General features: G+C 44.3%; 1 protein-coding gene across 6 annotated transcripts in view; it reads left to right on the forward strand.

The window, feature by feature from the left end:
* The window catches only part of USP15 (ubiquitin specific peptidase 15), a 148,803-nt gene extending 123,401 nt beyond the window's left edge, over positions 1-25,402 (forward strand). For 4 of the 6 annotated variants that reach the window (XM_038760446.1, XM_038760463.1, XM_038760454.1 and 1 more), the window contains 13 exons: positions 539-697; positions 837-1,061; positions 5,232-5,315; positions 5,410-5,504; positions 5,603-5,794; positions 7,869-7,984; positions 8,826-9,101; positions 9,670-9,740; positions 10,148-10,263; positions 12,863-13,012; positions 13,266-13,369; positions 18,368-18,456; positions 23,453-25,401. In XM_038760446.1, the coding sequence (XP_038616374.1) occupies positions 539-697; positions 837-1,061; positions 5,232-5,315; positions 5,410-5,504; positions 5,603-5,794; positions 7,869-7,984; positions 8,826-9,101; positions 9,670-9,740; positions 10,148-10,263; positions 12,863-13,012; positions 13,266-13,369; positions 18,368-18,456; positions 23,453-23,632 (1,857 nt within the window). In that variant the 3' untranslated portion in view covers positions 23,633-25,401. Of the gene's footprint in view, positions 1-538; positions 698-836; positions 1,062-5,231; positions 5,316-5,409; positions 5,505-5,602; positions 5,795-7,868; positions 7,985-8,825; positions 9,102-9,669; positions 9,741-10,147; positions 10,264-12,862; positions 13,013-13,265; positions 13,370-18,367; positions 18,457-23,452 lie in introns of all 6 variants that reach the window. The other 2 variants (XR_005454902.1, XM_038760483.1) reach the window with 2 other exon arrangements.
* The last annotated feature ends 2,070 nt before the right edge of the window (positions 25,403-27,472 follow it).

Raw genomic sequence — 27,472 nt, forward strand, 5'->3', positions numbered from 1 at the left:
GTGAAGATTGTGAGCCCCATGTGGGACAGGAACTGTGTCCAACGTCATTAACTTGTATCTACCCCAGCACTTCCCCTGTCAGGATGGCACTTGGAAAGTTTCTGGTACTCTGCCAGTCTCGGCTATGGGAGGCAGAGCCAAGAGAAACATACCCTTTTCATTCCTGGCTTGGGCAGTGGCTAGCAAGAGGAAGGCAGTCTGTTACAAGTCAAAACTCGCCTGTGCTGGGCAGCAGCAGCTTGGGAGAGATTCAAGGGCAGAGACTCAAATTTACTGCACGGGGGAAGGCAATGGTACGCCACTTCCATATTTTTATCAAGAAAACTCTGTGGATCCCCTACCAGAATGATCGCAGATGGAGGTGGGGCGTTCTGGGAGAGATGTGTTTGTGGAGTCGCTGTGGGTCGGAGATGACTCATATTGGGAGTTTTCAGACTGGACCTCAGTAAACAGGCTCAGAGCCCTGCTTGTTATTTCACGTTGATCAACAACATCCTTTCAGCACTCTGTTTTGCAATTTGGTCTCCTCCCCTCTCAGACCCAGGTAGGACGATTCGCACCTCAGTTCTCCGGCTATCAGCAGCAAGATTGTCAGGAGTTGTTAGCTTTCCTCTTGGACGGCTTACATGAAGATTTGAATCGAATTAGGAAAAAGCCGTACATTCAACTGAAGGATGCTGACGGCAGGCCTGACAAGGTACTTTGAAGTTTTCTCATTTCCATTAATAGAGGTGTCTGGGTCGGGGTTGGTGAGGACGGTGGGAGTGTTTTCTGAATTGGGTGTTTTGTTTCCGTTTTATGCTACCGTTCGCTGCAGATTGTCTGTTCACTTGTAGGTGGTTGCTGAGGAAGCCTGGGAAAATCACTTAAAAAGAAATGATTCTATCATAGTGGATATATTTCATGGCCTTTTTAAATCCACCCTAGTGTGTCCCGAATGTGCTAAGATTTCTGTCACATTTGATCCCTTCTGCTACTTGACGCTTCCATTGCCCATGAAGAAAGAGCGGAGCTTGGAAGTTTATCTGGTTAGAATGGATCCACTTGCCAAACCTATGCAGGTAAGTAATTAGCTGTAGCAGGCCGAGCCGTCGGTGTACTTTCATGTGCTCTAAATACAGTTAAGAAAGGCGTGTTAATTGGTCAAAGATATAAACCAAACCAGAAATTAGCAGGCATTAAGAAAATTCTTGGAGAAATGAAAAGGTGATGAGTAGCTGTCACAATTTAGGAATCATTTTCAAGAATCTCTAACCAAACGGTCATTTCTAGGGACTTGAATGAGACACCACTTATCCCTTCGAAAGTTCACTTCTCAAAGTCTCTCTAACACCTAAATCTGATTATTTTAGGAGCTAAGAATGAGAGATTTTTACACGTTTCTGTAGTTGGAAAGCTTGTCTTTCTTGCTGATTGTGTTTTTTTGTTTGAGTGTTGCTATCCTGGCAGAATTTGTTTTACTTCGATTATGTCTGTTTTTGACTTCATATTTTCTAGGTTCAACTTTAATGAATAATAGACTTTCCTTTGTGAAATACAAAGAAAAATTGTATATATCCTCTAAGAAAAATTAGCATTGAATCCTGTTGTACTCCTGTCACCAGTTCTGGTTTTCAAGATCCCTTAACTGGTCTCAGAAGTCCTTCAAATTGTAAGAGCAAAGGACCCTTCTCCCTTTCAAACAACCTTCATCTTAAAAGAAAACATTCAAAATTTGAGTGAATACCATTTCATCCCTGCTTACATGTTCCACTGTTCCCCCAACCCCCCCATCTTTAATTGTGTTAAAGAAAAAAATCTTGGTTTTTCAGATGACCGTCAATGATGGATAAAGTTGAACTGTACTTCAAAATGTGCTTCTCCTGTAGCTACTCTGACTCCCTGAAAAACGTACTGGCATATAGCAGAATATTTTGTTCCCAGACTTTCCTTCAAAAAGCAATTGTCCTGCTTTGAAGAAGGATGCCTACATGCAGCAGAACTCTAAAACTCCCTATGTTACACTCTGGAAACCCATGTGCAGAGCATTATCGGATCTGCCGTGAAACTTTCAAAACCATAGAACAATTTAGCCAGAGATCTCACCAAGAGAGGATTTGCAAGCATTTGTGAGAGTTTAAGGTTGCTGAAATAGTAATTCATTTTTTTCACCTTGTACTCCTTTCTGAGTTCTAATATCACCAACAGATCATATCTTAATATTCATACATATACACTGGCATTTATACAAAGTCTGCATGTACTTTACACTTACTTTAAATGGATAACCCATTATCCCATGCCTCCTGAACTGCATACAAGATTATTTAGCTGATGACTGAGACTCAGATTGTAATAACCTACTCCTAGACTGTTTCTTCAATAAGACCGCTTATGCTGTTCACTTAGAAGAGTTGCTTATTCAGAAACTAGGAACCTTAGAGAAGTCTGAAGTGTCTCGTTCACTAGTGCCTGAGGGAACAGGAGTAATGGGAACATTTGTTTGCAGTGAGCCATACAAAAGCCTTTAGCAGTATAAAACAGCAGGACCTTGTAAATAGAGCAAGGGTCTGGGAATCAAAAAGACCTGGGTTCTAATTCTGGCTTCGCCGCTTTTCTGCTGTGTGACTTGGGGCAAGTCACTTCACTTGGCTGGGCCTCAGTTACCTCATCTACAAAATGGGGCTTAAGACTGAACCCCATGTAGGGCATGGAATGCATCAGTCAGTCATATTCATTGAGCACTTACCGTGTGCAGAACATTGTACTAAGCACTGGGGAGAGTACTGTAAGCTCATCATGGGCAGGGAAAGGGTCTTTATTGTTGTAGTGAACTCTCCTAACCCTTAGTACAGTGCTCTGCACATAGTAAGTGCTCAATTAAATACGAATGAATGAATGAACACAACACAGTAACAGGTGCGTTCCCTGCCCGCAACGAGTCTAGAGCGGGAAACAGACATTAATATAAGTAAATAAAATTAATAATATAAATAAAATTAAAATAAAATAAATAAATACATACAAAAGTGCTGTAGGGCTGGGAGGGGGGATGAGTAAATGGAGCTAGTCAAGGTGGTGTGGAAGGGAGCAGGAGAAGAGGAATGGAGGGCTTAGTCAAGGAAGGCTTCTTGGAGGAGATGTCCTGCAATAAAGTTTTAAAGGGGAGTAGAGTAATTGGAGTTGAGGAGGCAGGGTGTTCCAGGACCAAGGCGGGACGTGGGTGAGAGGTTGGTAGTGAGATAGACAAGAGGGTTGGCACTGGAGGAATGAAATGTGCGGTCTCGGTTGTAGCGGGAGAGGGGTGAGGTGAGGTAGGAGGAGGCAAGGTAATTGAGTGTTTTAGAGCCAACAATAAGGAGTTTCTGTTTGATGTAGTGGTGGATGGGCAACCACCTGAGGTTCTTGAAGAGTGGGGAAGTGCGACCTGGATGTTTTTTGTAGAAAAATGATCCAGGCAGCAGAATGAAGTATGGACTGAAGTGGGGAGAGACAGGAGGCTGGGAGGTCAGCAAGGAGCCTGATAGAGTAATCAAGGAGGGGTAGGATAAGTGCTTGGATTAACATGGTAGCAGTTCGGATGGAGAGGGAAAGGTGGATTTTAGCAACGTTATGAAGGTTGAACCGACAGGATTTAGTGGTGGAGTGAATGCTTGGGTTGAATGAGAGAGAGGAATCAAGGATAACACCAAGGTTATGGGTTTATGAAACAGGAAGAAGGGTAGTGTCGTCTACAGTGGACTGTTAACCCTGATTAGTTTGTATCTACCCCAGCACTTAGTACAATGCCTTGGCACATAGTAAACAGTTAACAAATACCATTTTTAGAAAAAAAAAAAAAAAGAGAGACATGTTCCCTGCCAACAAGGAATTTGCTCATACTAACAAGGGAGACATGTGCATGCTTGAGAAAATTAGTTTGTGGAAGCCACAGCAGATGCTCAAGTTTTTGGCCCCAGCTGTCATGCCTAAGAGCTTTCTAGTGTCCCTCACTTGATCTTGAAAGCTGAAGATTGTCCTACTCATGCAGGGGAAATTATTTTCCGTAGTTTGCCTCTCCCAACCCCCGCTTTTGCTGTGTATTTTGAATTGGCCACTGAAAAATGGCAGTGCTGTCAGAAAGTCACGTTTTGAAAGAGTTTTAGGATTGAATCCCCACTACTAAGAGAATATATTGAAAGCTTTCATTTTGCCAGTTTAATACCGTTCCGGTCAGACAGTTGAGACATAAAGTATTTCTAGGAAAAGGTATTTGGACAATCTAGGAAGAAAAAAAGATGTAAAAGTTTTAGAAAAATCTTTCTCTTTGGAAGCCATCAACCTGAAGACAAAGGGTACTCTCTTCTTCATCCCTGCTATCTGTTTTGAGTTTGACTTATTCTCAGTAAGAGATGTTCCAATGGGTTCTTTTCTTAGAGCATGGAGATGTTATTTTGCAGCCTGCTTTTTTGTGGGAGAAAAAGGGTTCACAGACAAAAATACTGGATATAGATTTAATGATGCATAGAGAAGAGGCCCATCGTGACATGCAAGTGAAAAGCTAGGGGTGTTAGAAGCTGGAGAAGGAAATTATACATGGGATGCATTACTAGAAGCAAAAATTAGGGAGATTAGATGGTACAGCCTTTAACCATTAGGGTAGATTTCAAGAAAGGCAACTATCACACTGTTCCTTCAAGCAATCTTTAATATCATTAAGGGACTTCGAAAACAGGGCCAAGACAGACCATTGGTCTTAATATACTGTTACGTTCAAAGGGACCATGTCTTAATTCCCACCAGTGTTTTAAATCAATCAGTGGTATTTACTGAGTGCCTATTGTATGCAGAGCCCTATACTAAGTGCTTGGCAGAGTACAATACAACAGAGTTGGGAGTCATGTTCCCTGCCCACAGTGTGTATACAGTCGAGATGGGGAGACAGACCTAAATATAAATAATTTATAATATATAATTTTAATTATTATTTGTATGATAATTATATATAATATAGAATTCATAAGTGCTGTGGGGCAAATTCCAAATGCCCAAATATCACAGATCCAGGTGTATAGACAACGCAGATGGGAGAGGGTGCCTGGGAAAAGAGAGCTTAAATATTCTCTCCCAATGCTTAGTACAGTGCTCTGCAGCTGTAAGCACATAAGTAACACTGCTGCTGCTACTACTACTACTAAAGGATTTTTTTTAGCCTAAATCTTCATTTCTTCCAAAATGCTAATTCTAATTCCATTACCTTTTTTATTTTCTAGTACAAAGTAGTAGTCCCCAAAATTGGAAATATACTAGATCTTTGCACAGCACTGTCCACTTTGTCTGGGGTCGCTGCAGATAAGGTAAGGTGTTTCTGAGCCAGGTTCACAAATTCACCGCTTGGTTTTTTGAGTTTTTTCCAAAAAATGTAATAGTGATTTCTTCTGCTTGTTTTAGATGATAGTTACAGATATCTACAACCACAGGTTTCACCGGATATTTGCCATGGATGAAAACCTTAGTAGTATTATGGAACGTGATGATATTTATGTGTAAGTCCAGATCATCTGCTGCCCGGTAGAAAATGCCACGAGGAAGCGATTTAAGAGGAAACGCGCTTCACTTTGCGGTTTCGCTCTTGCTCTTGTAGGTTTGAAATAACCCTCAACAGAACGGAGGATACAGACCAAGTCATCATTCCGGTTTGCTTAAGGGAAAAGTTCAGGCACACAGGCTACAGCCATCACAGCGGCTCTTCACTGTTTGGGCAGCCTTTCCTTATGGCAGTGCCCCGAAGCAATACTGAAGATAAACTCTACAATCTTCTGCTCTTGAGGATGTGGTAAGAGTCTCCTTTAGAACTGAATTAACAAAGCTAAGGGAGAAATAGCCATACTAATAATTATAGTGGTGTTGAGTGCTTGCTGTATGCTAAAAATCCTTTAGTAGTAGTAGTAGCAGCAGCAGTGTTACTTATTATGTGCTTACTGTTGCAGAGCATCATCATCAATCGTATTTATTGAGCGCTTACTGTGTGCAGAGCACTGTACTAAGCGCTTGGGAAGTACAAGTTGGCAACATATAGAGACAGTCCCTACCCAACAGTGGGCTCACAGTCTAAAAGCTGTGTTCTGTTCTAAGCACTGGGTAGAAACAAGATAGTGGGGTTGGGCAAAGTCCCCGTCCCACGTAGGACTCGCGGTCTTAAGCAGTTCCAGATGAGGGAACTGAGGCCTGGAGAAGTGCATTGACTTGCCCAAGGTCATGCAGCAGACAAGTGGCGGAGCTGGGATTAGAGCCCTTGACCTTCTGACGCCCAGGCCCATGCTTTATCCACCAGACCATGCTAAACAACCCCCTCCCAAACCTAAATTGGGGTGTTTTTGTGTGCTTTAGATTTATCAGGCCACAAGGAAATAGTAGAGTCCTGCCTGGCCTAAGCCCACTTTTCCTTTCCAAAGGCCAGGCTGGAGCAGCCCAGAGCCAGTCCTGCCAAGCCCAGCTTGGGTTCAGAACTTCCTCTGGTCTCCGGCAACTCCCACATGGAGCAGGAGGCTGAGCCACCAGGGCACTGCCAGACCCAAGCAGCTCGGGATTCACCTTCCCGAATAACTTGGCAAGTGCACAATTGTCCTGGGGGCTACTGAGGCCCGTGAAGCCCAGCCTCTGTCTGGGTGTAGATCTGCCAAGCAGGTGTTGCTTAATCCCCTCATGGATCAGTCGGTCTCCCAATGGTATTCTTTGAGCACCCACTGCGCGCAGACCTTCGTACTGAACTCTCGGGACGTGTAGACCTTCACATTGAGCTCCCGGGAGCATACCTTAGCATCAGTAGACATCATCCCTACCCTCAGACAGCTTACAATTCAGTTAGGAGAACAAGTAAGAGGAAGTAGCAGAGTAGTATTTTCTTGTTGCGTAGGTAGATGAAGCAGTTAAGCAGGTATATAAGTGTACAAGTCACTTAACTTCTCTGTGCCTCAGTTACCTCATCTGTAAAATGGAGATTAGTTCTGAGCCCTACGTGGGACAACCTGATTACCTTGTATCTAACCCAGTGCTTAGAACAGTGCTTGGCACATAGGAAGCACTTAACAAATACCAAATGCCGTAAGTGCTGTGAGGGGAGGACCAGGTAAGTTCGTGGCCGGGAATGTGTCTGTTTATTGTTGTATTGTACTCTTCCAAGTGCTTAGTACAGTGCTCTGCACATAGCGCTCAATGGATACGATTGAACAAATGAATAAGTAGTTATGGTATTTAAGCAGTCACTCTTTGCCAAATGCTGGGGTTTATCCAAGGTAATTAAGTTGAACACAGACTATGTGCCTAGATACCCCCGGAGCAAAGGAGAATAGAGTGGGGAGTTGGGAAATTAGTCAGGGAATGCTGACTAATGTTCAGGGGTCCTAGGTCACTTATCTTTTGGGGCCCCTTTTTACAACAGCGGTGAGTTGCTCTGTTTTTCACCAAGATTCTCATAGATTTTTACTGAACTCCCATCTTGGCTTGAGACACTCTCCCTCCCCCTCTCCCCCAACCCCAGCTTATTTTGAGCCTTCCATTTAAATCACACCAGTCACCTATACCTGCAAAATAAAGGTTTGTCTTGTTTTTTTACAATCTTTATAAATACTTAAAGGGAAATTGAATCGGTAAATCTTGCACTCAGATGATCTTGATAAAGTATACTTAAAGGAAGTTAAATTGGCAAATGTTTCATCCAGAAAACAATGATTCGGTGAATGGCTGATTTGTAGTTTATTAGAGGCGCCAGTCGTCACGTCGAAGAAATAGAAAACAAGTGCCCGCACCTGAATGAAAGAAGTCATTGCTCTTTCCCCAGACCCACATGGCGTGGGAGAAAAGCTGCAAGTGTCCAGCTTAAAGTGTTTCTTGCCCTGTTCTCATTTCAGCCGCTATGTGAAAATGTCGACCGAAAGCGAAGAATCGGAAGGACCGCTCCATTGCTGTAAGGACCACGGTATCAATGGCAATGGCCCCAATGGCATCCACGAGGAAGGCTCCCCGAGTAAGACTTCCATCAGTCAGCAGATTGGTGCTATTTATTGAGCGTTTCACTGTGCGCAGAGCGCTAGGGAGAGCACAACACAGTAGAATTGGTAGAAACAATCTCTGCCCTCAGGGAGCGTACAGTTTGGCAAGGGAGCGGGGCATTAAAATAAATTCCTTCATTCAGTCGTATTTATTGAGCGCTTACTGTGTGCAGAGCACCGTACTAAGCACTTGGGAGAGTAAGGTGGAACAATTAATAAGAGAAAGGGGATGCAGCAGTGGGTAAGGTGATGTACATCAGTATGTGGCGCCGGGGTGGGGTATCAGACTGCTTGAGAGGTAGGTTACTGGCCCAAGTGCCTAGGTGAGGCAGAAGGGAAGGCAAATAAGGTGGAGAAACTGAGAAGTTAATCATTTGGAGCAGATGTGATTCTGGTAGGGCTTTGAAGATTCATTCATTCAGTCGTATTTATTGAGTGCTTACTGTGGGCAGAGCACCGTACTAAGCACTTGGGAAGTACAAGTCGGCAACATATAGAGACGGTCCCTACCCAACAGTGGACAAAATGAGGATGAGGAGAATGGTGGTCTGGCAGTTTTGAATGGAAAGGGAGTCCCAGGCAAGAGGGAGGCCTTGAGTGAGCGGTCGTCGGCGAGATCGAGGCTTAGATAGGCTTCAAAACGTGTCCGTCCTGTTGGTGCTCCAAGCGTAGTCGAGGAGGTGGAAGAGGGAAATTCGGGAGCGGACGGACAGGGAAATTTGAGGAGCCTTTAGAACTGAATGTGCTTATTGAACGAGTAAGATGTCAGGAAATCTACTGTCAGGTGTGTTTTCTGATCTCTTAATACTCTCCCAGGTGAAATGGAAACAGACGAACCAGACGATGAATCCAGCCAGGATCAAGAGCTCCCCTCAGAAAATGAAAACAGTCAATCAGAAGATTCAGTGGGGGGAGATAATGATTCTGAGAATGGATTAAGTACTGAGGAGACTTGCAAAGGTCAACTTCTCACGGGACACAAAAAGCGACTGTTTACATTCCAGTTCAACAACTTAGGCAATACAGACATCAACTACATCAAAGATGATACCAGGCATATTAGATTTGATGATCGACAGCTCAGGCTAGATGGTAAGTAGGCTGGGGTTGGGGAGCTTTGGGCCCTGAACTTCTTCTGATCACGGTCCCCCTTAAGTCATTAAACGGACTTTCCGGGTAAGATCGGGACCCTCAGTAGAAGAGGCGAATTCACCCCCACGCACATCTTTTCACAAAGTCAGACACATTTTTCTGGCCGAGACATGAAAATCTGAGCTGCCCGTTTCCGGACATTAATTTAGAAATCGGAGCCAAGTTCTCATAAGCATTTTATTGAAACTAAATTTTCAATAGTCAGGTTGACAAATGTTGAATGAAGTTCCATTAACATTCCAATTCCATCCGATGACTCGGAAGTGGCAGGTTAACCAGTACAAGAAGAAAGGGTGCTGGGCAAGTAAGAGGGTGCTGATTTCTTTCATTTGAATTCATTTATGTCTAAGAGGGTGAGGGAGAGGGTTTAGCATGGGAAAAAATTGTGCCGGCGAGTATGGTTTTTTTTTTTTTTAAAAAAAAAGCAAGTGTAAAGTTGCATTAAAAGATAAAGAAAGTCTCATGTTCTTGGGCATTTTAAAGGGGAAAAATGTGTTTTTCATCTTAGAAAGATCTTTTCTTGCTTTGGATTGGGATCCTGAATTGAAAAAAAGATATTTTGATGATAATGCAGCTGAGGTAAGTCACTTCTTTAACCTCTCATGTAGCCTTACCAAATTGGCCTGTTCCCAAATGGAACTGCTGATATCAGTTACCTGTGCCTCGTTTTCCATCTCAGAGTAAGAGCCCAGAGTTGGTCAGAGAGCGTAGCCTTTAGAGAACACCTGTTCAGAGACCCCAACCGTAGCATTGTCCAGAAAAAATGTGATGGATTGTGCTTCTAATTAAACTGGTGGGCTACCCACAAAAAAAAGAAACGTTGGTTCTGGCAATGAAGTTACAATTGTCAACTGCAGTTGTCCCCGATGCTTCATAAGAAATTATCCACATTTAGGAGCTTGTCGTTATTTTTCGTAGTAAGACGGTGTCACTAAAATGCGTTTTGTTTCATTTGTTCTCTTAACTCAAGAAATACTTCTCTTTAGGATTTTGAAAAACATGAAAGCGTGGAATATAAACCTCCGAAAAAACCCTTTGTGAAATTAAAAGATTGCATTGAACTTTTCACCACGAAAGAAAAACTAGGTGCTGAAGATCCCTGGTAAGGAGCAGCGTCAGCTACTCGTAGCTAATTGGGACGGGACTTGTGCTCCGGGTCCGGCTGCGGAACCTGAAATGTGGCTCGGGGCGCCCCAGGTTAGGGAACTTGAAGGATGCTAAACCTCAGGAGGAAACATCCCACGGGATGGTAGCTGCAGCCCCAGGCGTGAAAGCAGCTGCCCTAGGTTACCTGTGGGATCCCAGCTCTCCTCAGAAGAGAAGCGGGGGACAGAGGAAAATGGCCAGTTGTCCTGGCCTGGTGGCACCAGGCCAATGTAACAGAGCAACTGCTCCAAAACTGGGATCTATCAGGTGGAAATGGGCATCAGGGCCCCCTGGGCAAAGCCAGGGATTGGCCCACCGTCCGCCGGGAACCAGGCCAAGAGCCGGTGATGCCTTTTCTACAGGGTATGGCAAAATAGAAAATAAAGATTGATTTCAGTGGTTCACCAGACCTGTGGAGAGGTCCAGGATTCCAACTGCATCATGGTTTTCACATGGAGTTGTGATAAAAAATAAATTTAAGGCGGATTCCTGAGGCATTTGCGAGGAGAGCAGTGTTGTCTCAATATTGCTGTTACCCTAGGGTTAACTTGGTTATTCCAAGAATGTTTAGGCCTGAGCCCTAAAGTGAGCTGCGTTTAGGAGGAGACCTTAGTACTGATAGTCAGGGTAGTGCCATTTCCGTTTGGGGCAACAAATTTTAGAGATTCCAAAGCAGAATCGCACTACTGAAACATTCGACCAGAATGGGTCCAGAGCTTTTGCACTGAGGCTCCAAATCTGTCTGTGAGACCAGACTGATGCTGAATTTCCTCAATAATATGTGCCCCAGAAACCAAAAAGAAAGAGCAGGGGAAGAGTCGGGGGAGAGAAAAAACTGAAAAACTGTTTGGTTATAGGAGGACCAGGGCAGCTCTTTCCTAAAAGCCTTCTCCAATTTATCCTTTGCTGGTCAAGGCCATCCTCTTTCCTCCTTTGCTGTTCACCAGTTGAGGGCTGATACCTCTTAACACTCTTTAGTTCATGCCTAAAAGGGGGAAGAAAGCCATATTTCATATTATCATTATTGTTATAGTCATTCTTATGGTATTTATTAGGTGCTTACCATGTGTCGAGCACTGTTGTAAGTGCTGGGGAAGATACAAGTTAACCAAGGCCGGACACAGTCCTTTTCCCACATAAGGCTCACGGTTTAAGTAGGAGGGAGAACAGGTATTGCATCCCCATTTTTCAGTAGAGGAAAGTGAGGTACAGAGAGGCCAAGTGACTTTCCCAAGGTCACACAGCAGGCAAGTGGCAGGGCCAGGATTAGAATCCAGGTCCTCCAACTCCCAGGCCCAGGTTTTACCCACTAGCCCACTGCTTCCCCAAGCTGTTCCTCATTCCACTGACTTCAGCCGTTCATTTTCTAAATTCATAGTGTTTTGTATTGGTTCTGCCGTATTTTGAAGAGTGGGAAATTTCAGTTCTGAGGGATTGCACAGACCAAGGAACTACACACTCTATTCAGCCCAGATTCCTAGCAGGCTTGAATAACTTCTGCCCAATAATGATAATAATAATTGTAGTATTATGCTCTACTATGTGCCGAGCTTTGTACTAAGCTCTGGGGTAGATAAGTACGAGATCATCAGGTCCCACATGGGACTCACAGTCTTGAGACGCAGCATGGTGTAGTGGATAGAGCACAGGCCCAGGAGTCAAAAGGACAAGGGTTCTAATCCCGGCCCTGCCACTTGTCTGCTGTGTGACCTCGGGCAAGTCCCTTACCTCCTCTGGAGCTCAGTTACCTCATCTGTGAAATGGGGATTGAGACTGTGAGCCCCATACGGGACTGTGTCCAGCCCGATTTGCCTGTATCAACCCCTGCGCCAGGTAGAGTGCCAGGCACATAGTAAGCGCTTTAACAAATACCACAATTACTGTTGTTATTATTAGGAGGAGGAGGGGAATAGGGATTGAATCTCCATTTGGCAGCCGAATGAACTGAGGCCCAGAGAGGTGAAATGACTTGCCCAAGGTCACACCACAGGCAAGTGGGAGAGCTGGGAATGGAACCCAGGTCCTCTGACTGCCAGGCCCAGACTCTTTCCACTAAGCCACACTGCTTCTCACGTGCCCTCGTGTGCCCAAACTTGCATTTTCTTCAGAAGACAAGTTATCTAGCCTTCTGCTACCCCCGCCCCCAGTTTAAGTCCTAAGGGTCTTTCAGAGAAGCGCAACAGCAAAAAACTAATTTCAAAAATCTTGTTTATTCAGAAGTCTCCGATTTTGTTGAATAAGCTTGGAGAAAGCAGTTCTTTAACAGCAGGTTATCATGTGCAGACCGCTGCTTGCTTCAATCGACGAGTGTTTTCTAGTTAGCAACAAATGTCGTGGGTTTTTCTAAAGACGTATTTTCTAAGGACGTATTTTTCATGATTAGAAGAGAAAGACGATTGGCCTCAATGAAGCAATGCACTTGGGTTCTGGGAACTGGGCGTATTTGGCAGTGTTTATTATTCATCATTGACCCTCCATACCATTGATTGGCCCGCTCGCTCGAACACCTCAGTTTTTACGCGTGCTAATTTTTCCGAGTGTCTTTCTCATTTTAGGTACTGTCCAAACTGTAAAGAGCATCAGCAAGCTACGAAAAAATTAGATCTGTGGTCTCTGCCTCCGGTGCTAGTGGTCCATCTAAAGCGTTTTTCTTACAGCAGATACATGAGGGACAAATTGGACACCTTAGTCGATTTTCCTATTGCGTAAGTTTCCCCAGAATGTTGAAAATGGCCCTACATCCACAATCCTTTCGGGGGAAACTAGATAAAAGCTGATTTAGAGGCGCTCAGAATAATTTAACGCTTCAGGGAGGAATACGGATGAGCCCAGGAAGGTAAGTCCAGGCAGGGGAGATGGTGGCGAGAACATCGGTGAGCGTGAAAGGGGTCAGGAAGGTGGGCGGGTTCGTCGACCGGTTGGGAAAACCCATGAACTAACGAGCTTTTCTTTAAACAGTGATTTGGACATGTCCGAATTCCTTATTAATCCAAATGCAGGGCCCTGCCGCTACAATTTGATCGCTGTGTCCAACCACTATGGAGGGATGGGAGGAGGACACTGTAAGTTCATTTTACCTATGTGAACTCGGGCGGAGAAGTCAATGTTTGTTTGCCAAGTAACCGTTGGGATCAAGGTGTATTTCCTGTTTATGTCTCGTGATACGGGGGAGCAACATGTGGAGCGGTCAGTCAGTGAGTCTTCAGCGCTTACAGTGTGCAGAGTGCTGTCCTAAGCAGTTGGGAAAAGTATGATGCAGCCAAGTGGTTTGACACAATCCCTGCCAACAAATAATAATAATAATTGTGGTATTTAAGTGCTTACTGTGTGCCAGGCACTGTCCTAAGCACTGGGATGGATACAAGCAAATCGGATTGGACACAGTCCCTATCCCACATGGAGCTCCCATTCTAGATCCTCATTTTACAGATGAGGTAACTGAAGCCCAGAGAAGTGAAATGACTTGCCCAAGGTCACACAACAGACAAGTGGCAGAACCAGGATTCGAACCCATGACCAGGCCCGTGCTCTGTGCACTACATCACTCTCTCTAGGGGGAGACAGAAATGGAAGAAGATTAGGGGTAGGGAAAATAGAGTATATGTTGTGTGGGGCTGGGGTAAGTCGAGGTAGTTAAGGGGTACACAGCCAAGTTCTTAGTTAACACAGAGTGGGGAGGAGATAGGGGAAATAAAAGGTGGGATTAGTCGGGAAAGGCCTTTTGAATGAGATGTGGTTTTGGAAGTGAGGAGAGCGGTGGTCTGTCAAATGTGAAGAGGAAAGGGGTTCCAGGCCCGAGAGAGAATGTGGACAAGGGTTCGATAGCTTATGAGACAGGGAGGGAAATGGAACTGTCCACGGTCATAGGAAGGTAGGGGGAGGATACGATTTGGGTGGGAAGGTGAGGGGTCTGTTTTGGATACGTTGAGTTCGAGGCACCAGTGAAAAACTTCAGAGGGGAGAGGTCTGGGTTGGAGATGTAGATTTGAGAATCATCTGTGTGGAGGTGGTAGTTGAAACCCTGGGAGCGAATGAATTCCCCAAGGGAGTATATGGAGATTATATTATATAACGTGTATATGATATATATATATATATATATATATATATATATATATATATATATATATATATATATATATTAGTATATGGAGATTAGAAGGGGACCCAGAACTGAGCCTTGAGAGACTCCCATGGTTCGTTCATTCATTCATTTGTATTTATTGATTGCTTACTCTGTGCAGAGCACTGTACGAAGCACTTGGGAGAGTACAGTACAACAATAAACAGACACATCCCCTGACCACAACAAGCTTACGGTCTAGACGGGCAGACAGGCGTTAGTATCAATAAATAGATGACAGATTTGGACATAAGTGCTGTGGGGCTGGGAGGCGGGGATGAATAAAGGGAGCAAGTCAGGGTGACGCACAGGGAGTGGCAGAAGAGGAAAGGGGGCCTTAGTCGAGGAAGGCCTCTTGGAGGAGGTATGTCTTCAGTAAGGCTTTGAAGTGGGGGAGAGTCATTGTCTGTCAAGGCTTTGAAGTGGGGGAGAGTTATTGTCTGTCGGATTTAAGGAAGGAGGGCATTCCAGGCTGGAGACAGGATGTGGACACGTGGTTAGGAGCAAGATAGATGAGATTGAGGTACAGCGATAAGGTTAGCATTAGACAAAGCGCATGGGCTGGGTTGTAGTAGAAGAGTAGCGAGTTGAGGTAGGAGGGAGCAATGGGATCAAGTGCTTTAAAGCCAGTTGTGAGGAGTTTTTGATGTGGAGGTGGATGGGCAACCACTGGAGTCTCTTGAGGAGTGGGAAAAATGGGCTGAATGTTTTTGCAGCAGAGTGAAGTATGGACTGGACGGAGTAGGGAGAGACAGAAGGCTGGGAGGTCAGCAAGGAGGTTGATACAGAGGGTGGGAGGCAGAGGTGAGGGAGCCTGCTAAAGAGATGGAGACGGGGTGGACAGAGAGATAGGACAAGAACCAGGAAAGTAGTGTCGATGAAACCAAGACTGGATATTGTTTCCAAGAGAAGAGCGTTGAAGGCGACCAAAAGGTCAAGGGGGATTAGGATGGAGTAGAGGCCATTGGATTTAGCAAGAAGGAGGTCATCGGTGACCTTAGAGAGGGTGGTTTGCGTATAGTGGGGGGCTGGATAACCTGCACTCCGGTGAGAAAGATTGATAGAAAAATCTATAGGAATGGGATTCCAAACATTGTTTTCTCAGACATGTTGGATAATCCAATGTTATTCATCCCACCCTCAACCCCACAGTACTTATGTACATATCCGTAATTTAATGTCTGTCACCCCCTCTAGACTGGAAGTTCCTTGTGGGCAAGGAATGTGTTTACCAACTCTGTTGTACTGTATTTTCCCAAGTGCTTAATATGGTTCTCTGCACATTGAGTGCTCCGTAAATACAGTTTACTGATTGATAAACGGTAATGGGAAGAGGATTGATTAAACGCTTCCTAGAGCAAAGCATTGTGCTATAGATTGGGTCAGAAGCTGTCCGATAATCATAAAATCAGACATAATAGGTAAATGATAGAGATTCCTAAGTAATTGTGGTATTTTTAAGTCTTCAATACATGCCAAATTGGGAGTCAGAGGTCTTGGGTTCTAATCCCGGCTCCGCCACTTGTCAGCTGTGTGACTTTGGGCTAGTCACTTAACTTCTCTGTGCCTCAGTTACCTCATCTGTAAAATGGGGATTAAGACTGTGAGCCCCACATGGGACAACCTGATTATCTTGTATCCCCCCCAGCGCTTAGAACGGTGCTTGGCATGTAGTAAGTGCTTAACAAATACCATCATTATTTATTATTATTATTATTACAAGATAATCAGGTCGGACACAGTTCCTGCCCACATGAGATTCACAGTCTTCCTTCCCTACCATCTGCTTTTGCCCTGTGGAGCATCTGATTTTAAAAGGAAGGATCGATTAGAACAAGGACATAGTTTATAAACTACTGAGAAAATGTACTTATATGAATTGATTAATCCCTCCTTACTGCTGGGTGTGAGGAGTTGAAATATACAGACGTTTCTTCCCACTAGAGTTTAAGCTCCTTGAGGGCAGAGAACATGGGTACCAACTCTGCTGTATTGTACGCTCCCAAGTGCTTAGTACAGTGCTTAGCATACAGTAAGCGCTCAGTAAATAACATTGATTGTTTGATGTAATGTAATGAGACTACATGCCCAGCACACGATCAGAACGAGATACGCTGTAGAGTGGTAATAAGCCACTAGAAAGTAGTGCATTGTAATCACTTGTCAAATGTGAGGCCTGTTGTGAGCCTTCCAGCTTCAGGAGGAGGAAAGGCAGGGCGGGGAGAGAGTGAAAGAGATAGCAAAATCAAATAACAGTATTTGTTGAGCAAGTACTTTATGCAGAGCATTGTCCCAAGAGCTTCAGAGAGTTCCACAGAGTGAAAGGACAAATCCTTGCCATCAAGTAACTTAAAATCTAGCGGGATATGCAGCCGAGGCCAATTGAAGGGGACCCCACTGCCTCAAACTGCTAGAAAGCAGGCCACTCTGGTCGGACCAGAGGCTGAGGAGGGTCATCATCATCATCATCAATCGTATTTATTGAGCACTTACTGTGTTCAGAGCACCGTACTACGTGCTTGGGAAGTACAAGTTGGAAACATATAGAGACAGTCCCTACCCAACAGTGGGCTCACAGTCTAAAAGGGGGAGACAGAGAACAAAACCAAACATACTAACAAAATAAAATAAATGGAATAGATATGTACAAGTTAAATAAATAGAGTAACAAATATGTACAAACGTATATACATATATGCAGGAGCAGTGGGGAAGGGGAGGTAAGATGGGGGGGATGGAGAGGGGGACGAGGGGGAGAGGAAGGAAGGGGCTCAGTGTGGGAAGGCCTCCTGGAGGAGGTGAGCTCTCAGTAGGGCCTTGAAGGGAGGAAGAGAGCTAGTTGATATAACATTAGTGGGTCAGACACAGTCCCTGGCACCTTTGTGACGCCCAATTTCAGAGGGGAAGAATGGGTATGTTTATCCCCATTTTATAGATGAAGTAACTGAGGCACAGAGAACTTAGGTACTTGCGCAGGGTCACCCAACAAGCAAGTGGCAGAGCTGGGATTTTTTTTTGTTGTTTTTTTCTGGTAGTATGTACTAAGTACTTACTATATACCAGGCACTGTACTAAGCATTGGAATAGATACAAGCTTATCAGGTTGGACACAGTCCCTGTCCCAAATGGGGCTCATAGTCTTATTCCCTATTTTACAGATGAGATGACTGAGGCACAGAAAAGTTGTGACAAAGCAGACAAGTGGCAGAGCCAGGATTAGAACCCAGGTCCTCTGACTCCTTGGCCTGTGCTCTTTCCACTAAGCCATGATGCTTCTCCACAAGGCAATACTAGGTTGTTAATAATTTTACAGGGATTTTATGGATAATTTGTAGCTTTTTTTTTTAAAGGGCAGCTCATATTCAAATGTACCTGCACAAGAGGGCAAGAGTTTAATATTTCTGTCGCAGTAGCCTGAGTATAATGAATGGCCCTCCCAAAGTGCCTACCTTGAGCCAGGGGAGTAGTAGTACAAGTTAGTAGTAGTAGTAGTAGTAGTGTTAAAACAACTACTAATAATAACACTTGTGGTATTTGTTAAGCGCTTACTCTGTGCCAAGCAGTGTACGAAGCCCTACAGTAAATACAAGATAATCAGCTTGGACACAGTCCCTATCCCACATGGAGTTCGCAGTCTGTGGGGAAAGGAGAACAAGGATTGAATCCCCATTTTACAGATGAAGAAACTGAGGCACAGAGTAGTGAAGCAGTTTACCCAAGGTCATACAGCAAACAAGCAGTAGAGTCGGGATTACAGCCCAGGTCCTCTGAGTGCATTGCCCCGTGCTTTTCCCACTAGGCCGCACTTCTTCCTAAGGCCATAGATTGTTGTTTTGATCAAATACTGAATTTGAAATTGACTAAAGCTGTCCTTTCAGGTCTCAGTGAAATCAAATTTGAACGGTCCCTTACACCGCCACGTGTTTTTTCCTCCTAGATACTGCTTTTGCGAAAAATAAAGATGATGGAAAGTGGTACTATTTTGATGATAGTAGTGTCTCAACTGCATCTGAAGACCAAATCGTGGTAAGTGTCCCTTTCTGCACCTACAGAACAAAAAAAAATGTGTAAGGAATTGAGAATAAAGTTAAATCTATAAAAGACTACCATCTAGAAAGTTTCTTTAAAGAATATGTATTGAAAAGTATTCATTTTAGAAATTTTGTGATGTTAAAAAGGTGTAAAGTTATCAAGTGGGGACATGAGGTACAAAATTAGAGGTGTTTAGAAATACGGTGGGTTAAGTATAGTCCAGTTTGGGATAGACTTGATTGAGAGCCCATTGAATTTAACACGACTTCCTTAGAGGTTAGTAAGTAGAGTCCTTAGCTCTATGTATAGGAAGCAAAGAGAAGATAAAGTCTTATCCATCAGGAGCTTTTGTAACTTTAACATGAAACTTAGCAGCATAGTGTTTAACATAAAAAAAACCAGAAAAATATTTTTCTTAAATTGTATTTTTCAGCCTACTACATATTTGCATACTTATAAAGGAAGTGAAGTGTGGAACAAAATTATCCACCTCCCCTTTCACCTGCATCTACTTGCACCTATTTTATTCATTCAGTCAGTCATATTTATTGAGCACTAACTGTGTGTAGAGCACTGTACTAAGCGCTTGTAAAGTACAATTCAGCAACAAATAGAGGCAATCCCTGCCCACAGTGGGCTCACAGTCTAGAAGGGGGGAGACAGGCATCAAAACAAGCTTAACAGGCATCAGTAGCATCAATATCAATCAACAGAATTATAGATACGTACACATTATTGATATAAATAAATAGAATTAAAAATATGTACGTATATATGCAAGTGTTTTTGTGGGGAGAGGGTAGAGCAAAGGGAATGAGTCGGGGCAGTGAGCGGGGAGGGGGAGAGGAAAAGAGTGGGCTTAGTCTGGGAAGGCCTCCTGGAGGAGGTGAGCCTTCAGTAGGGCTTTGAAGGGGGGAAGTGTTATTGTTTGGCGGATTTGAGAAGGGAGCGCATTCCAGGCCAGGAGTAGGGCGTGGGACAGGTGAGAAGGTCAGCAGCAGAGGGGCGGAGTGTGCAGACTGGGATGTAGAAGGAGAGAAGGCAGATGTTAGTTGATATTTATTACTCTACTTCATTTGTACATATTTATTCTATTTATTTTATTTTGTTAATATGTTTTGTTTTGTTCTCTGTCTGCCCCTTCTAGACTGTGAGCCCACTGTTGGGTAGGGACCGTCTCTATATGTTGCCAGCTTGGACTTCCCAAGCGCTTAGTACAGTGCTCTGCACACAGTAAGCGCTCAATAAATATGATTGATTGATTGATTGATCTGCTGGTAGGGGTTTAGGAAATTTGAAAACGAGACATTCTTCGTAAGCAACAGACTGTTTCCTGTGTCATTCAACAACAACAGGATAAAGAAGAAGCTGGACTGCGGAACAGATAAATTGCTTTTCAGACCATTCAATCAATCAATCAATCAATCGTATTTATTGAGCGCTTACTGTGTGCAGAGCACTGTACTAAGCGCTTGGGAAGTACAAGTTGGCAACATATAGAGGCAGTCCCTACCCAACAGTGGGCTCACAGTCTAAAAGTCTAAATTCAGTCATATTTGTTGAGCGCTTACTGTGAGCAGAGCACTGTACTAAGTACTTGGGAGAGTATAGTACAGCTATAAACAGAAACATTGCCTGCCCACAACGAGCTTACAGTCTACAGCCATGGAGATCAAGGAAAGGAATGAGAAGATAAAAGTCCTAGTCTAGTGAGGTTCCAATAGAACCTCTACCGACAGACCAGTGGTAAATGAGCACTTTTTTAAATATTTTTTTCAAAAAAAGTGAAAGGACTTGAATATACAAGAGCTCTGCATTTGAAAGGAGTTTCCCCCTGTGTTTCTAGAGTTTGGGGAAATTCACATTGGTATCTATAATCATCAGTCATCATCAATCGTATTTATTGAGTGCTTACTATGTGCAGAGCACTGTACTAAGCGCTTGGGAAGTACAAGTTGGCAACATATAGAGGCAGTCCCTACCCAACAGTGGGCTCACAGTCTAAAAGTCTAAATTCAGTCATATTTGTTGAGCACTTACTGTGAGCAGAGCACTGTACTAAGTACTTGGGAGAGTATAGTACAGCTATAAACAGACACATTGCCTGCCCACAAGGAGCTTACAGTCTACAGACCATGGAGATCAAGGAAAGGAATGAAAAGATAAAAGTCCTAGTCTAGTGAGGTTCCAATAGAACCTCTACCGACAGACCAGTGGTAAATTAGCACTTTTTTAAATACTTTTTTCAAAAAAAGTGAAAGGACTTGAATATACAAGAGCTCTGCATTTCCCTGTGTTTATAGAGTTTGGGGAAATTCACATTGGTATCTGTAATGCTTGTCAGAATGGGCCTTCTTGCCATCAATCACTCTAGCGAGGTGGAAGCCAATTCCAAAGCCAGAGCAGTGCCAGACTCCCTCCCCTGCCCCATCACCCCAGCCTGGCTTTTTCCTAGGGTCAACAGTGCCCAGACACATTTCCACGTACCAGGCAGGGTGGGGGTAGCAACTTAAAACACACAACTGGGGTTGAATCGTCTGGACGTTCTTGCCTTAATCTTTGACAGTCCATTCTGGGGAAAAAAAATTCCGTTAGAAAAGGAAAAAAGAAAGTGTTAAGTGTTTTGTATTGTTCTTATTTTTAGACTGTGAGCCCACTGTTGGGTAGGGACTGTCTCTATATGTTGCCAATTTGTACTTCCCAAGTGCTTAGTACAGTGCTCTGCACATGGTAAGCGCTCAATAAATACGATTGATGATGATGATGATTATTCTCGTTGCTAGGTTCCAGGCTGACGAATCAGTAGAACCAGTCACAACTGGGAATGTCCAACTTGTTCTCTAGCTCACTAAGTTGTTTGAAGTGTTTTAGGGCAGAGTCTGTGTCCTCTGCTTTGTTTGTGGCATGTTGGGCACTAAATAATGATATGTCCTTTAGAACATACTCCTAGAGTGTTCGGCTGACGGTGCTGAAATTTTGTTTCTCCCCCTGTAGGTTCAGTCTTTATGTAATTCAAACAGAACTGCACTTTGGAAAATGCCATTTCAGAAGGGCAGAACATTAAGGATTATCAATCAATCAGATTTATTAAGGGTTTACTGAGTGCGGAGCCTGTACTAAGCAGAGAAGCAGCGTGGTTCAGTGGAAGGAGCACAGGCTTTGAAGTTAGAGGTCATGGGTTCAAGTCCTGACTCTGCCTATTGTCAGCTGTGTGACTTTGGGCAAGTCACTTCTCAGTGCCTCAGTTGCCTCATCTGCAAAATGGGGATTAAGACTGTGAGCCCCCCATGGGACAACCTGATCACCTTGTAACCTCCCCAGCGCTTAGAACAGTGCTTTGCTCATAGTAAGCTCTTAGTAAATGCCGCCATTATTATTATTATTATTATTACTAAGCCCTTTGGAGAACCCACTACAATAGAGTTGGTAGACGTGTTCCCTGCCCACAGTGAGCTTACAGTCTGGAAGAGGGTATTAGTCTAGCAGATGACCTTTCCCCTCAATCAATCAATCATATTTATTGAGCGCTTACTGTGTGCAGAGCACTGTACTAAGCGATTGGGAAGTACAAGTCGGCAACATATAGAGACAGTCCCTACCCAACAGTGGGCTCACAGTCTAAAAGGGGGAGACAGAGAACAAAACCAAACGTACTAACAAAATAAAATAAATAGAATAGATATGTACAAGTAAAATAAATAAATAAATAGAGTAATAAATATGTACAAACATATACATATATACAGGTGCTGTGGGGAAGGGAAGGCGGTAAGATGGAGGAGATGGAGAGGGGGACGAGGGGGAGAGGAAGGAAGGGGCTCAGTCTGGGATGGCCTCCTGGAGAAGGTGAGCTCTCAGTAGGGCCTTGAAGGGAGGAAAAGAGCTAGCTTGGCAGATGGGCAGAGGGAGGGCATTCCAGGCCCGGGGGATGACGTGGGCCGGGGGTCGATGGCGGGACAGGTGAGATCGAGACACAGTGAGGAGATTAGCGGCAGAGGAGCGGAGGGTGCGGAGTGGGCTGGAGAAGGAGAGGAGGGAGGTGAGGTAGGAGGGGGTGAGGTGATGGACAGCCTTGAAGCCCAGGGTGAGTTGCTGGTCAGTCACAAAGACCAGTGGTTGAATGCTTTGTGCTGGTCACTGGCTTCTAGCTGTCCTTCAGCACAGCTGGCTTTCCCCCCACCACCTCCCACGCTTCTCACTTCCACCCCAGAAAGGTGGCCAGTGGCCCGATGAAATGCTCCTGGAGCCCGCTGCCGAGCAGCTTTAGACAGTAGCCCCATTCTGCCTTCCCTCCTGTTGAAATCAAGTACCTCTTCCAGGCCACCTTCATTTGGTTTGGCCGTGGAGTTTTGCTCTCATGATGTAGTACTGTTTGACTTTCACATTGCGTTCATCCGCCTGGCTATAACGTGGAAATCGGCCCAGCGTCGACTGACAGAAAGCAATTTGATAGTCCGTCGAAACATTCTTTCCTACTGATGTTTGACTTCTTGTAACTAGACAACCACCTCCCCTCGACCTTTAATCAACCGATCAGCGGTATTTATTGAGCACCTACAGTGTGTACTAAGCACTTGGGAGAGTACAGTACAACAGGATTAGCGGATGTGTTCCCTGCCCAGGAGCGGGGGAGACAGATATTAATCGAATGAATAAGTAATTTCTAAGATAGCATTTAGAGATATATACAGAAGAGTTGTGGCATCGGGGGAGGTGGGGTGGAATCTCAAATGCACAGACACCCTTCTGCCTCGATGGTCATCCGTTTCCGGGCACGCGTCCTGATACCTAAAACTCTGGCGCGATCTTCCCTTTTAGACTGTGAGCCCACTGTTGGGTAGGGACTGTCTCTATGTGTTGCCAATTTGTACTTCCCAAGCGCTTAGTACAGTGCTCTGCACATAGTAAGCGCTCAATAACTACGATTGATTGATTGATTGATTCCAGGATCTGGCCGAGTAACCCCGCTGTTTGCCCTTTGCCTCGACAGTCGAAAGCCGCGTACGTGCTCTTCTACCAGAGGCAGGACACTTTCAGCGGGACGGGCTTTTTCCCTCTCGATCGAGAAGCCAACCAAGGGGCCTCGGCCTCCACGGGCAGCCCGCTGGAGAGGGACGAAGACAGCAACGAGAACGACGTGGACAATGAACACTGTATGCACACTAACTGACGGAGGCCCCCGAAGCCGGAGCGCCAGAGACAGACAGGCGGACGGCCAGAGACGTCCCCCCTCGCTGAAACCGTGACGTGACCCGCCGCCACGTTCCACCCGGAGTCTGAGATGGGGAGTTTTCGGATCACAGAATGTAAATTCTTTATCAGATTTTAACTCGTGCAGTACTTGAAGTGAAACACAATGAGAACCCTAACAGCAACCGTCTCTTACTACATTTACCGTCTTGTATCCACAAGCTAAATATATATAGGAAATCACAAATAAACCCCTTTTAAGTTTTGCTGCTGTTCCGATGAATTACGTTTTCTTTAATTGTTTCGGATGTGAGTTACTTGATGAACAGAGATGTTAAATTTGTGGATGTTGGTCATTTATTTTTGCTCTGTCAACGTGGCAAGGAAACTACTGCTGAACCTAGTCTGGGGATGATTTTCCTCGTGTGTGTTAGGCTGCCGTATACCTATCGCTAGGAGTCAGCGTGGCGTTAAGCACTGCAGTAGTGTTCTTGGAAATCCGATTTTCACGTTTATCCCGGGTGATCAGTGCCGGCCCGATTGAAAACGGAATCACGAGAGAAGACGTGATCCCCGGAAGGGGATTTCAGCCTTCTGTGGAATCGTCCGACGCCCAGCTGACGGGAGGCGTTTGCCGTCTGCTGCCGCAGCGGGATCGATTCTAGATTTCCCACCCTGCCTAAAGAGCCATCCTCTTTCCATTAAGTAGCGGTGTCCGTCTTGGCGGTGAGATCTACCCCTTCCTTGGACAGGGAGACCAAGAAATAGTTCACCTTGATCCGCGGTCGGTCGGGGCCCCATTTGGAATCGATGCAGTTTTTCCCGATCCCGATTTCGAGCTCTCCCGACTGCCACGGAAAGGGTCAGACAAACTAAAATTCTCTATCCCAGGCGATAACTGCGCATCGAGCTTAGGTGAGTTCTCTGTTGGGTTTGTTTCTCGTTTGTTTTTCTCCGCATAACTTGGGTGGCCTTTAGGTCGTTAGCGAACGATGGGTTTTAAAGGTCGGTCCGTTCATTTTCTTTGTGTGTTCCTGATGGAATTCACCATAGCCTTACAGCTTTTCTCAGAAGGTAACTTGTTCTAAGAGATTTGGCATTTGCATGTTCCGGAGTTGCAACCTGTACAGTATATAAAAGCATACAAACCTTGAATTTGATCTGAGTGAACCACATTCAAGGATCCAAGGATGCCAAAAATAAGTGTGAACGTTGGAAACATTTTTAATTTGCTGCTTTCTCTTTGATCTAGTTGGAAGAATGTATTGTTCATTGGCAGACGATACTGCCTTTATAGGAGCTCTTTAAGTGCTGGGGCACACTTCACATATTTACTACCTGATGAATTGCTTTGTGTCCCATTATTATTGAAGCAAAAAGTATGATGTTCTTCACTTGAACTAATCGAATACAATAGGTTATAAATTGTGTATTGTAAATAAAAGTTCACTCTGTGAGTGCACATTTTGGTAAATTATTTATTTATGTTAGCGTTAAAAATTAAAAAGGAGAAAAAAAAAAAAGATGCATTTGACCAGGATAAACGAGGTATGTTGACATGGCTTTGCTTAATACCTTGATATTAAAAGCTGGTGTTTCATCCTGGTATTTTAAAGCTGCTTTTTTGGTTTGATTTTTTTTTTTTTATGTAAACCTCCTGCATGTCAGAGGTTAAAATTTTGTCTGCACTTGAGTTCACTTGAGTTTACATTTGAAATGTGCATGTTTATTTATACAGATTTCAATAAAGCTATTCAAGGCCTTACTTAGTCTTACTCTTCTTACTCATGACCTCTTTCAAAGTCTGTATTGAATGGGTAAATCATTGAATGCAGGAAGTGGTTGACTTAGGACCTTCTCAGCTCTCCTGACATCCTTAATAATAATAATAATAATAATAATAATAATGGCATTTATTAAGCGCTTACTATGTGCAGCGCACTGTTCTAAGCGCTGGAGGGGATACAAGGTGATCAGATCAGATAACAATAATAATAATAATAATAATAATAATAATAATAATAGTGTTAAGTGCTTACTGTTCTAAGCACTGGGGTAGATACAGGGTAATCAGGTCGTCCCACGTGGGGCTCTCAGTTTTTAATCCCCATTTTACAGATGAGGTAATTGAGGCACAGAGAAGTGAAGTGATTTGCCCAATGTTACACAGCAGACAAGTGGCGGAGCCAGGATTAGAACCCACACCCTCTGACTCCCGAGCCCGGGCTCTTTCCACTAAGCCAGGCTACTTACCTCCCGTCCATAGCATCTTACCCCATTTTAGTCTCGAGGCGCCCAGTGCTCGTAGAGCAACTGTCCCCTCTGTTCTCTCAGCTTAACTGTTCTCCCTCCCTGAGCATTCGTCTCTTGGCCCACTAGACTGTAAGCGCCTGGAGGGTACGGGTTGTGTCTGCCAACTCTATTCCCTCATCACCGATTGCATTTATTGAGCGCTTACTACGTAGAGAGCACTTTACTAAGGGCTTGGGAGGAGTACAACAGAGTTGGTAGACATGTCACCTGCCCACCTGCCCATTTTCCCTGAGGAAAATAAAAAAAGCTTACAACTCCCCAAAACTCTTCTCTTTGATAGCGATTAACACGCTCTAACACACAGCTCAACCTCATGTGGAAAACTGCATCACTTCGAACCGTATATGAAAAACTTGGTACACGTGAGTACCTCTCTCTCTCACTTATTATATTTTAGGAACACTAATGGATTCTGCTAGAGGCTTTTTGGCTGGTAGACCAGAACTTGAAAAATCACGATGGCCCCACCCATAGTGGGATGTGAAAGACGGTATTTCAGAGCTATGTGACTGATGCTTTGCTCATAGTAAGTGCTTAACAAATACCATCATTATTATTATTATTATTATTATTATTATTATTATGAAGTCCTCTGCATTGCTGCTATTAGAGTGTAATGGAGAGGAATGGGGAGTGGATACTGACCGAAGGGATACTATTCTGTTTGATAAAAAGCTCCACGGAGAATGGTTGTACTAGGGAGCATGGTCTAGTGGACAGAGCACAGGCCCGGGAGTTGGAAGAACCTGGGTTCTAATTCCACCTCCACCACTTGTCAGCCGTGTGACCTTGGGACAGTCACTTCACTTGTTTGGGCCTCAGTTCCCTCATCTGTAAAATGGGGATCAAGTCCCTGACCCCACGTGGGACAGGGACCGTGTCCAACCTGATTAGTTTGGCCCAGTGCTTAGAACAGTGCCTGACACATAGTAAGTGCTTAACAAATACCCTCTAGATTATTTTTATCGTCATCATCGTTGTTAATGAGCTTCCAGTCTAGAGGGATGGTAATCAATTGACGGTATTTAGCCGAGCACACTGCTAAGCACTTGGAACCAACAGTGTCGGTAGACTTTTAGACTGCGAGCCCACTTTTAGACTGTGAGCCCACTGTTGGGTAGGGACTGTCTCTGTATGTTGCCGATTTGTACTTCCCAAGCGCTTAGTACAGTGCTCTGCACACAGTAAGCGCTCAATAAATACGATTGATGATGATGATGATGTGATCCCTGCCCACGAGGAGCTTACAATCTAGAGGGGGAGACGAAGGATAAAATCCATTACAGAAAAGGGAAATAGAGTAGAAGTGTATTTACAGAAGTGGTGTGGGGCTGGGCTGAATCATCATCAATTGTATTTATTGAGCGCTTACTGTGTGCAGAGCACTGTACTAAGCGCTTGGGAAGTACAAGTTGGCAACATATAGAGACAGTCCCTACCCAACAGTGGGCTCACAGTCTAAAAGGGGGAGACAGAGAACAAAACCAAACATACTAACAAAATAAAA

Source organism: Tachyglossus aculeatus, chromosome 2 (genome assembly GCF_015852505.1).
Source record: "Tachyglossus aculeatus isolate mTacAcu1 chromosome 2, mTacAcu1.pri, whole genome shotgun sequence".
NCBI classification, from domain to species: Eukaryota; Metazoa; Chordata; class Mammalia; order Monotremata; family Tachyglossidae; genus Tachyglossus; species Tachyglossus aculeatus.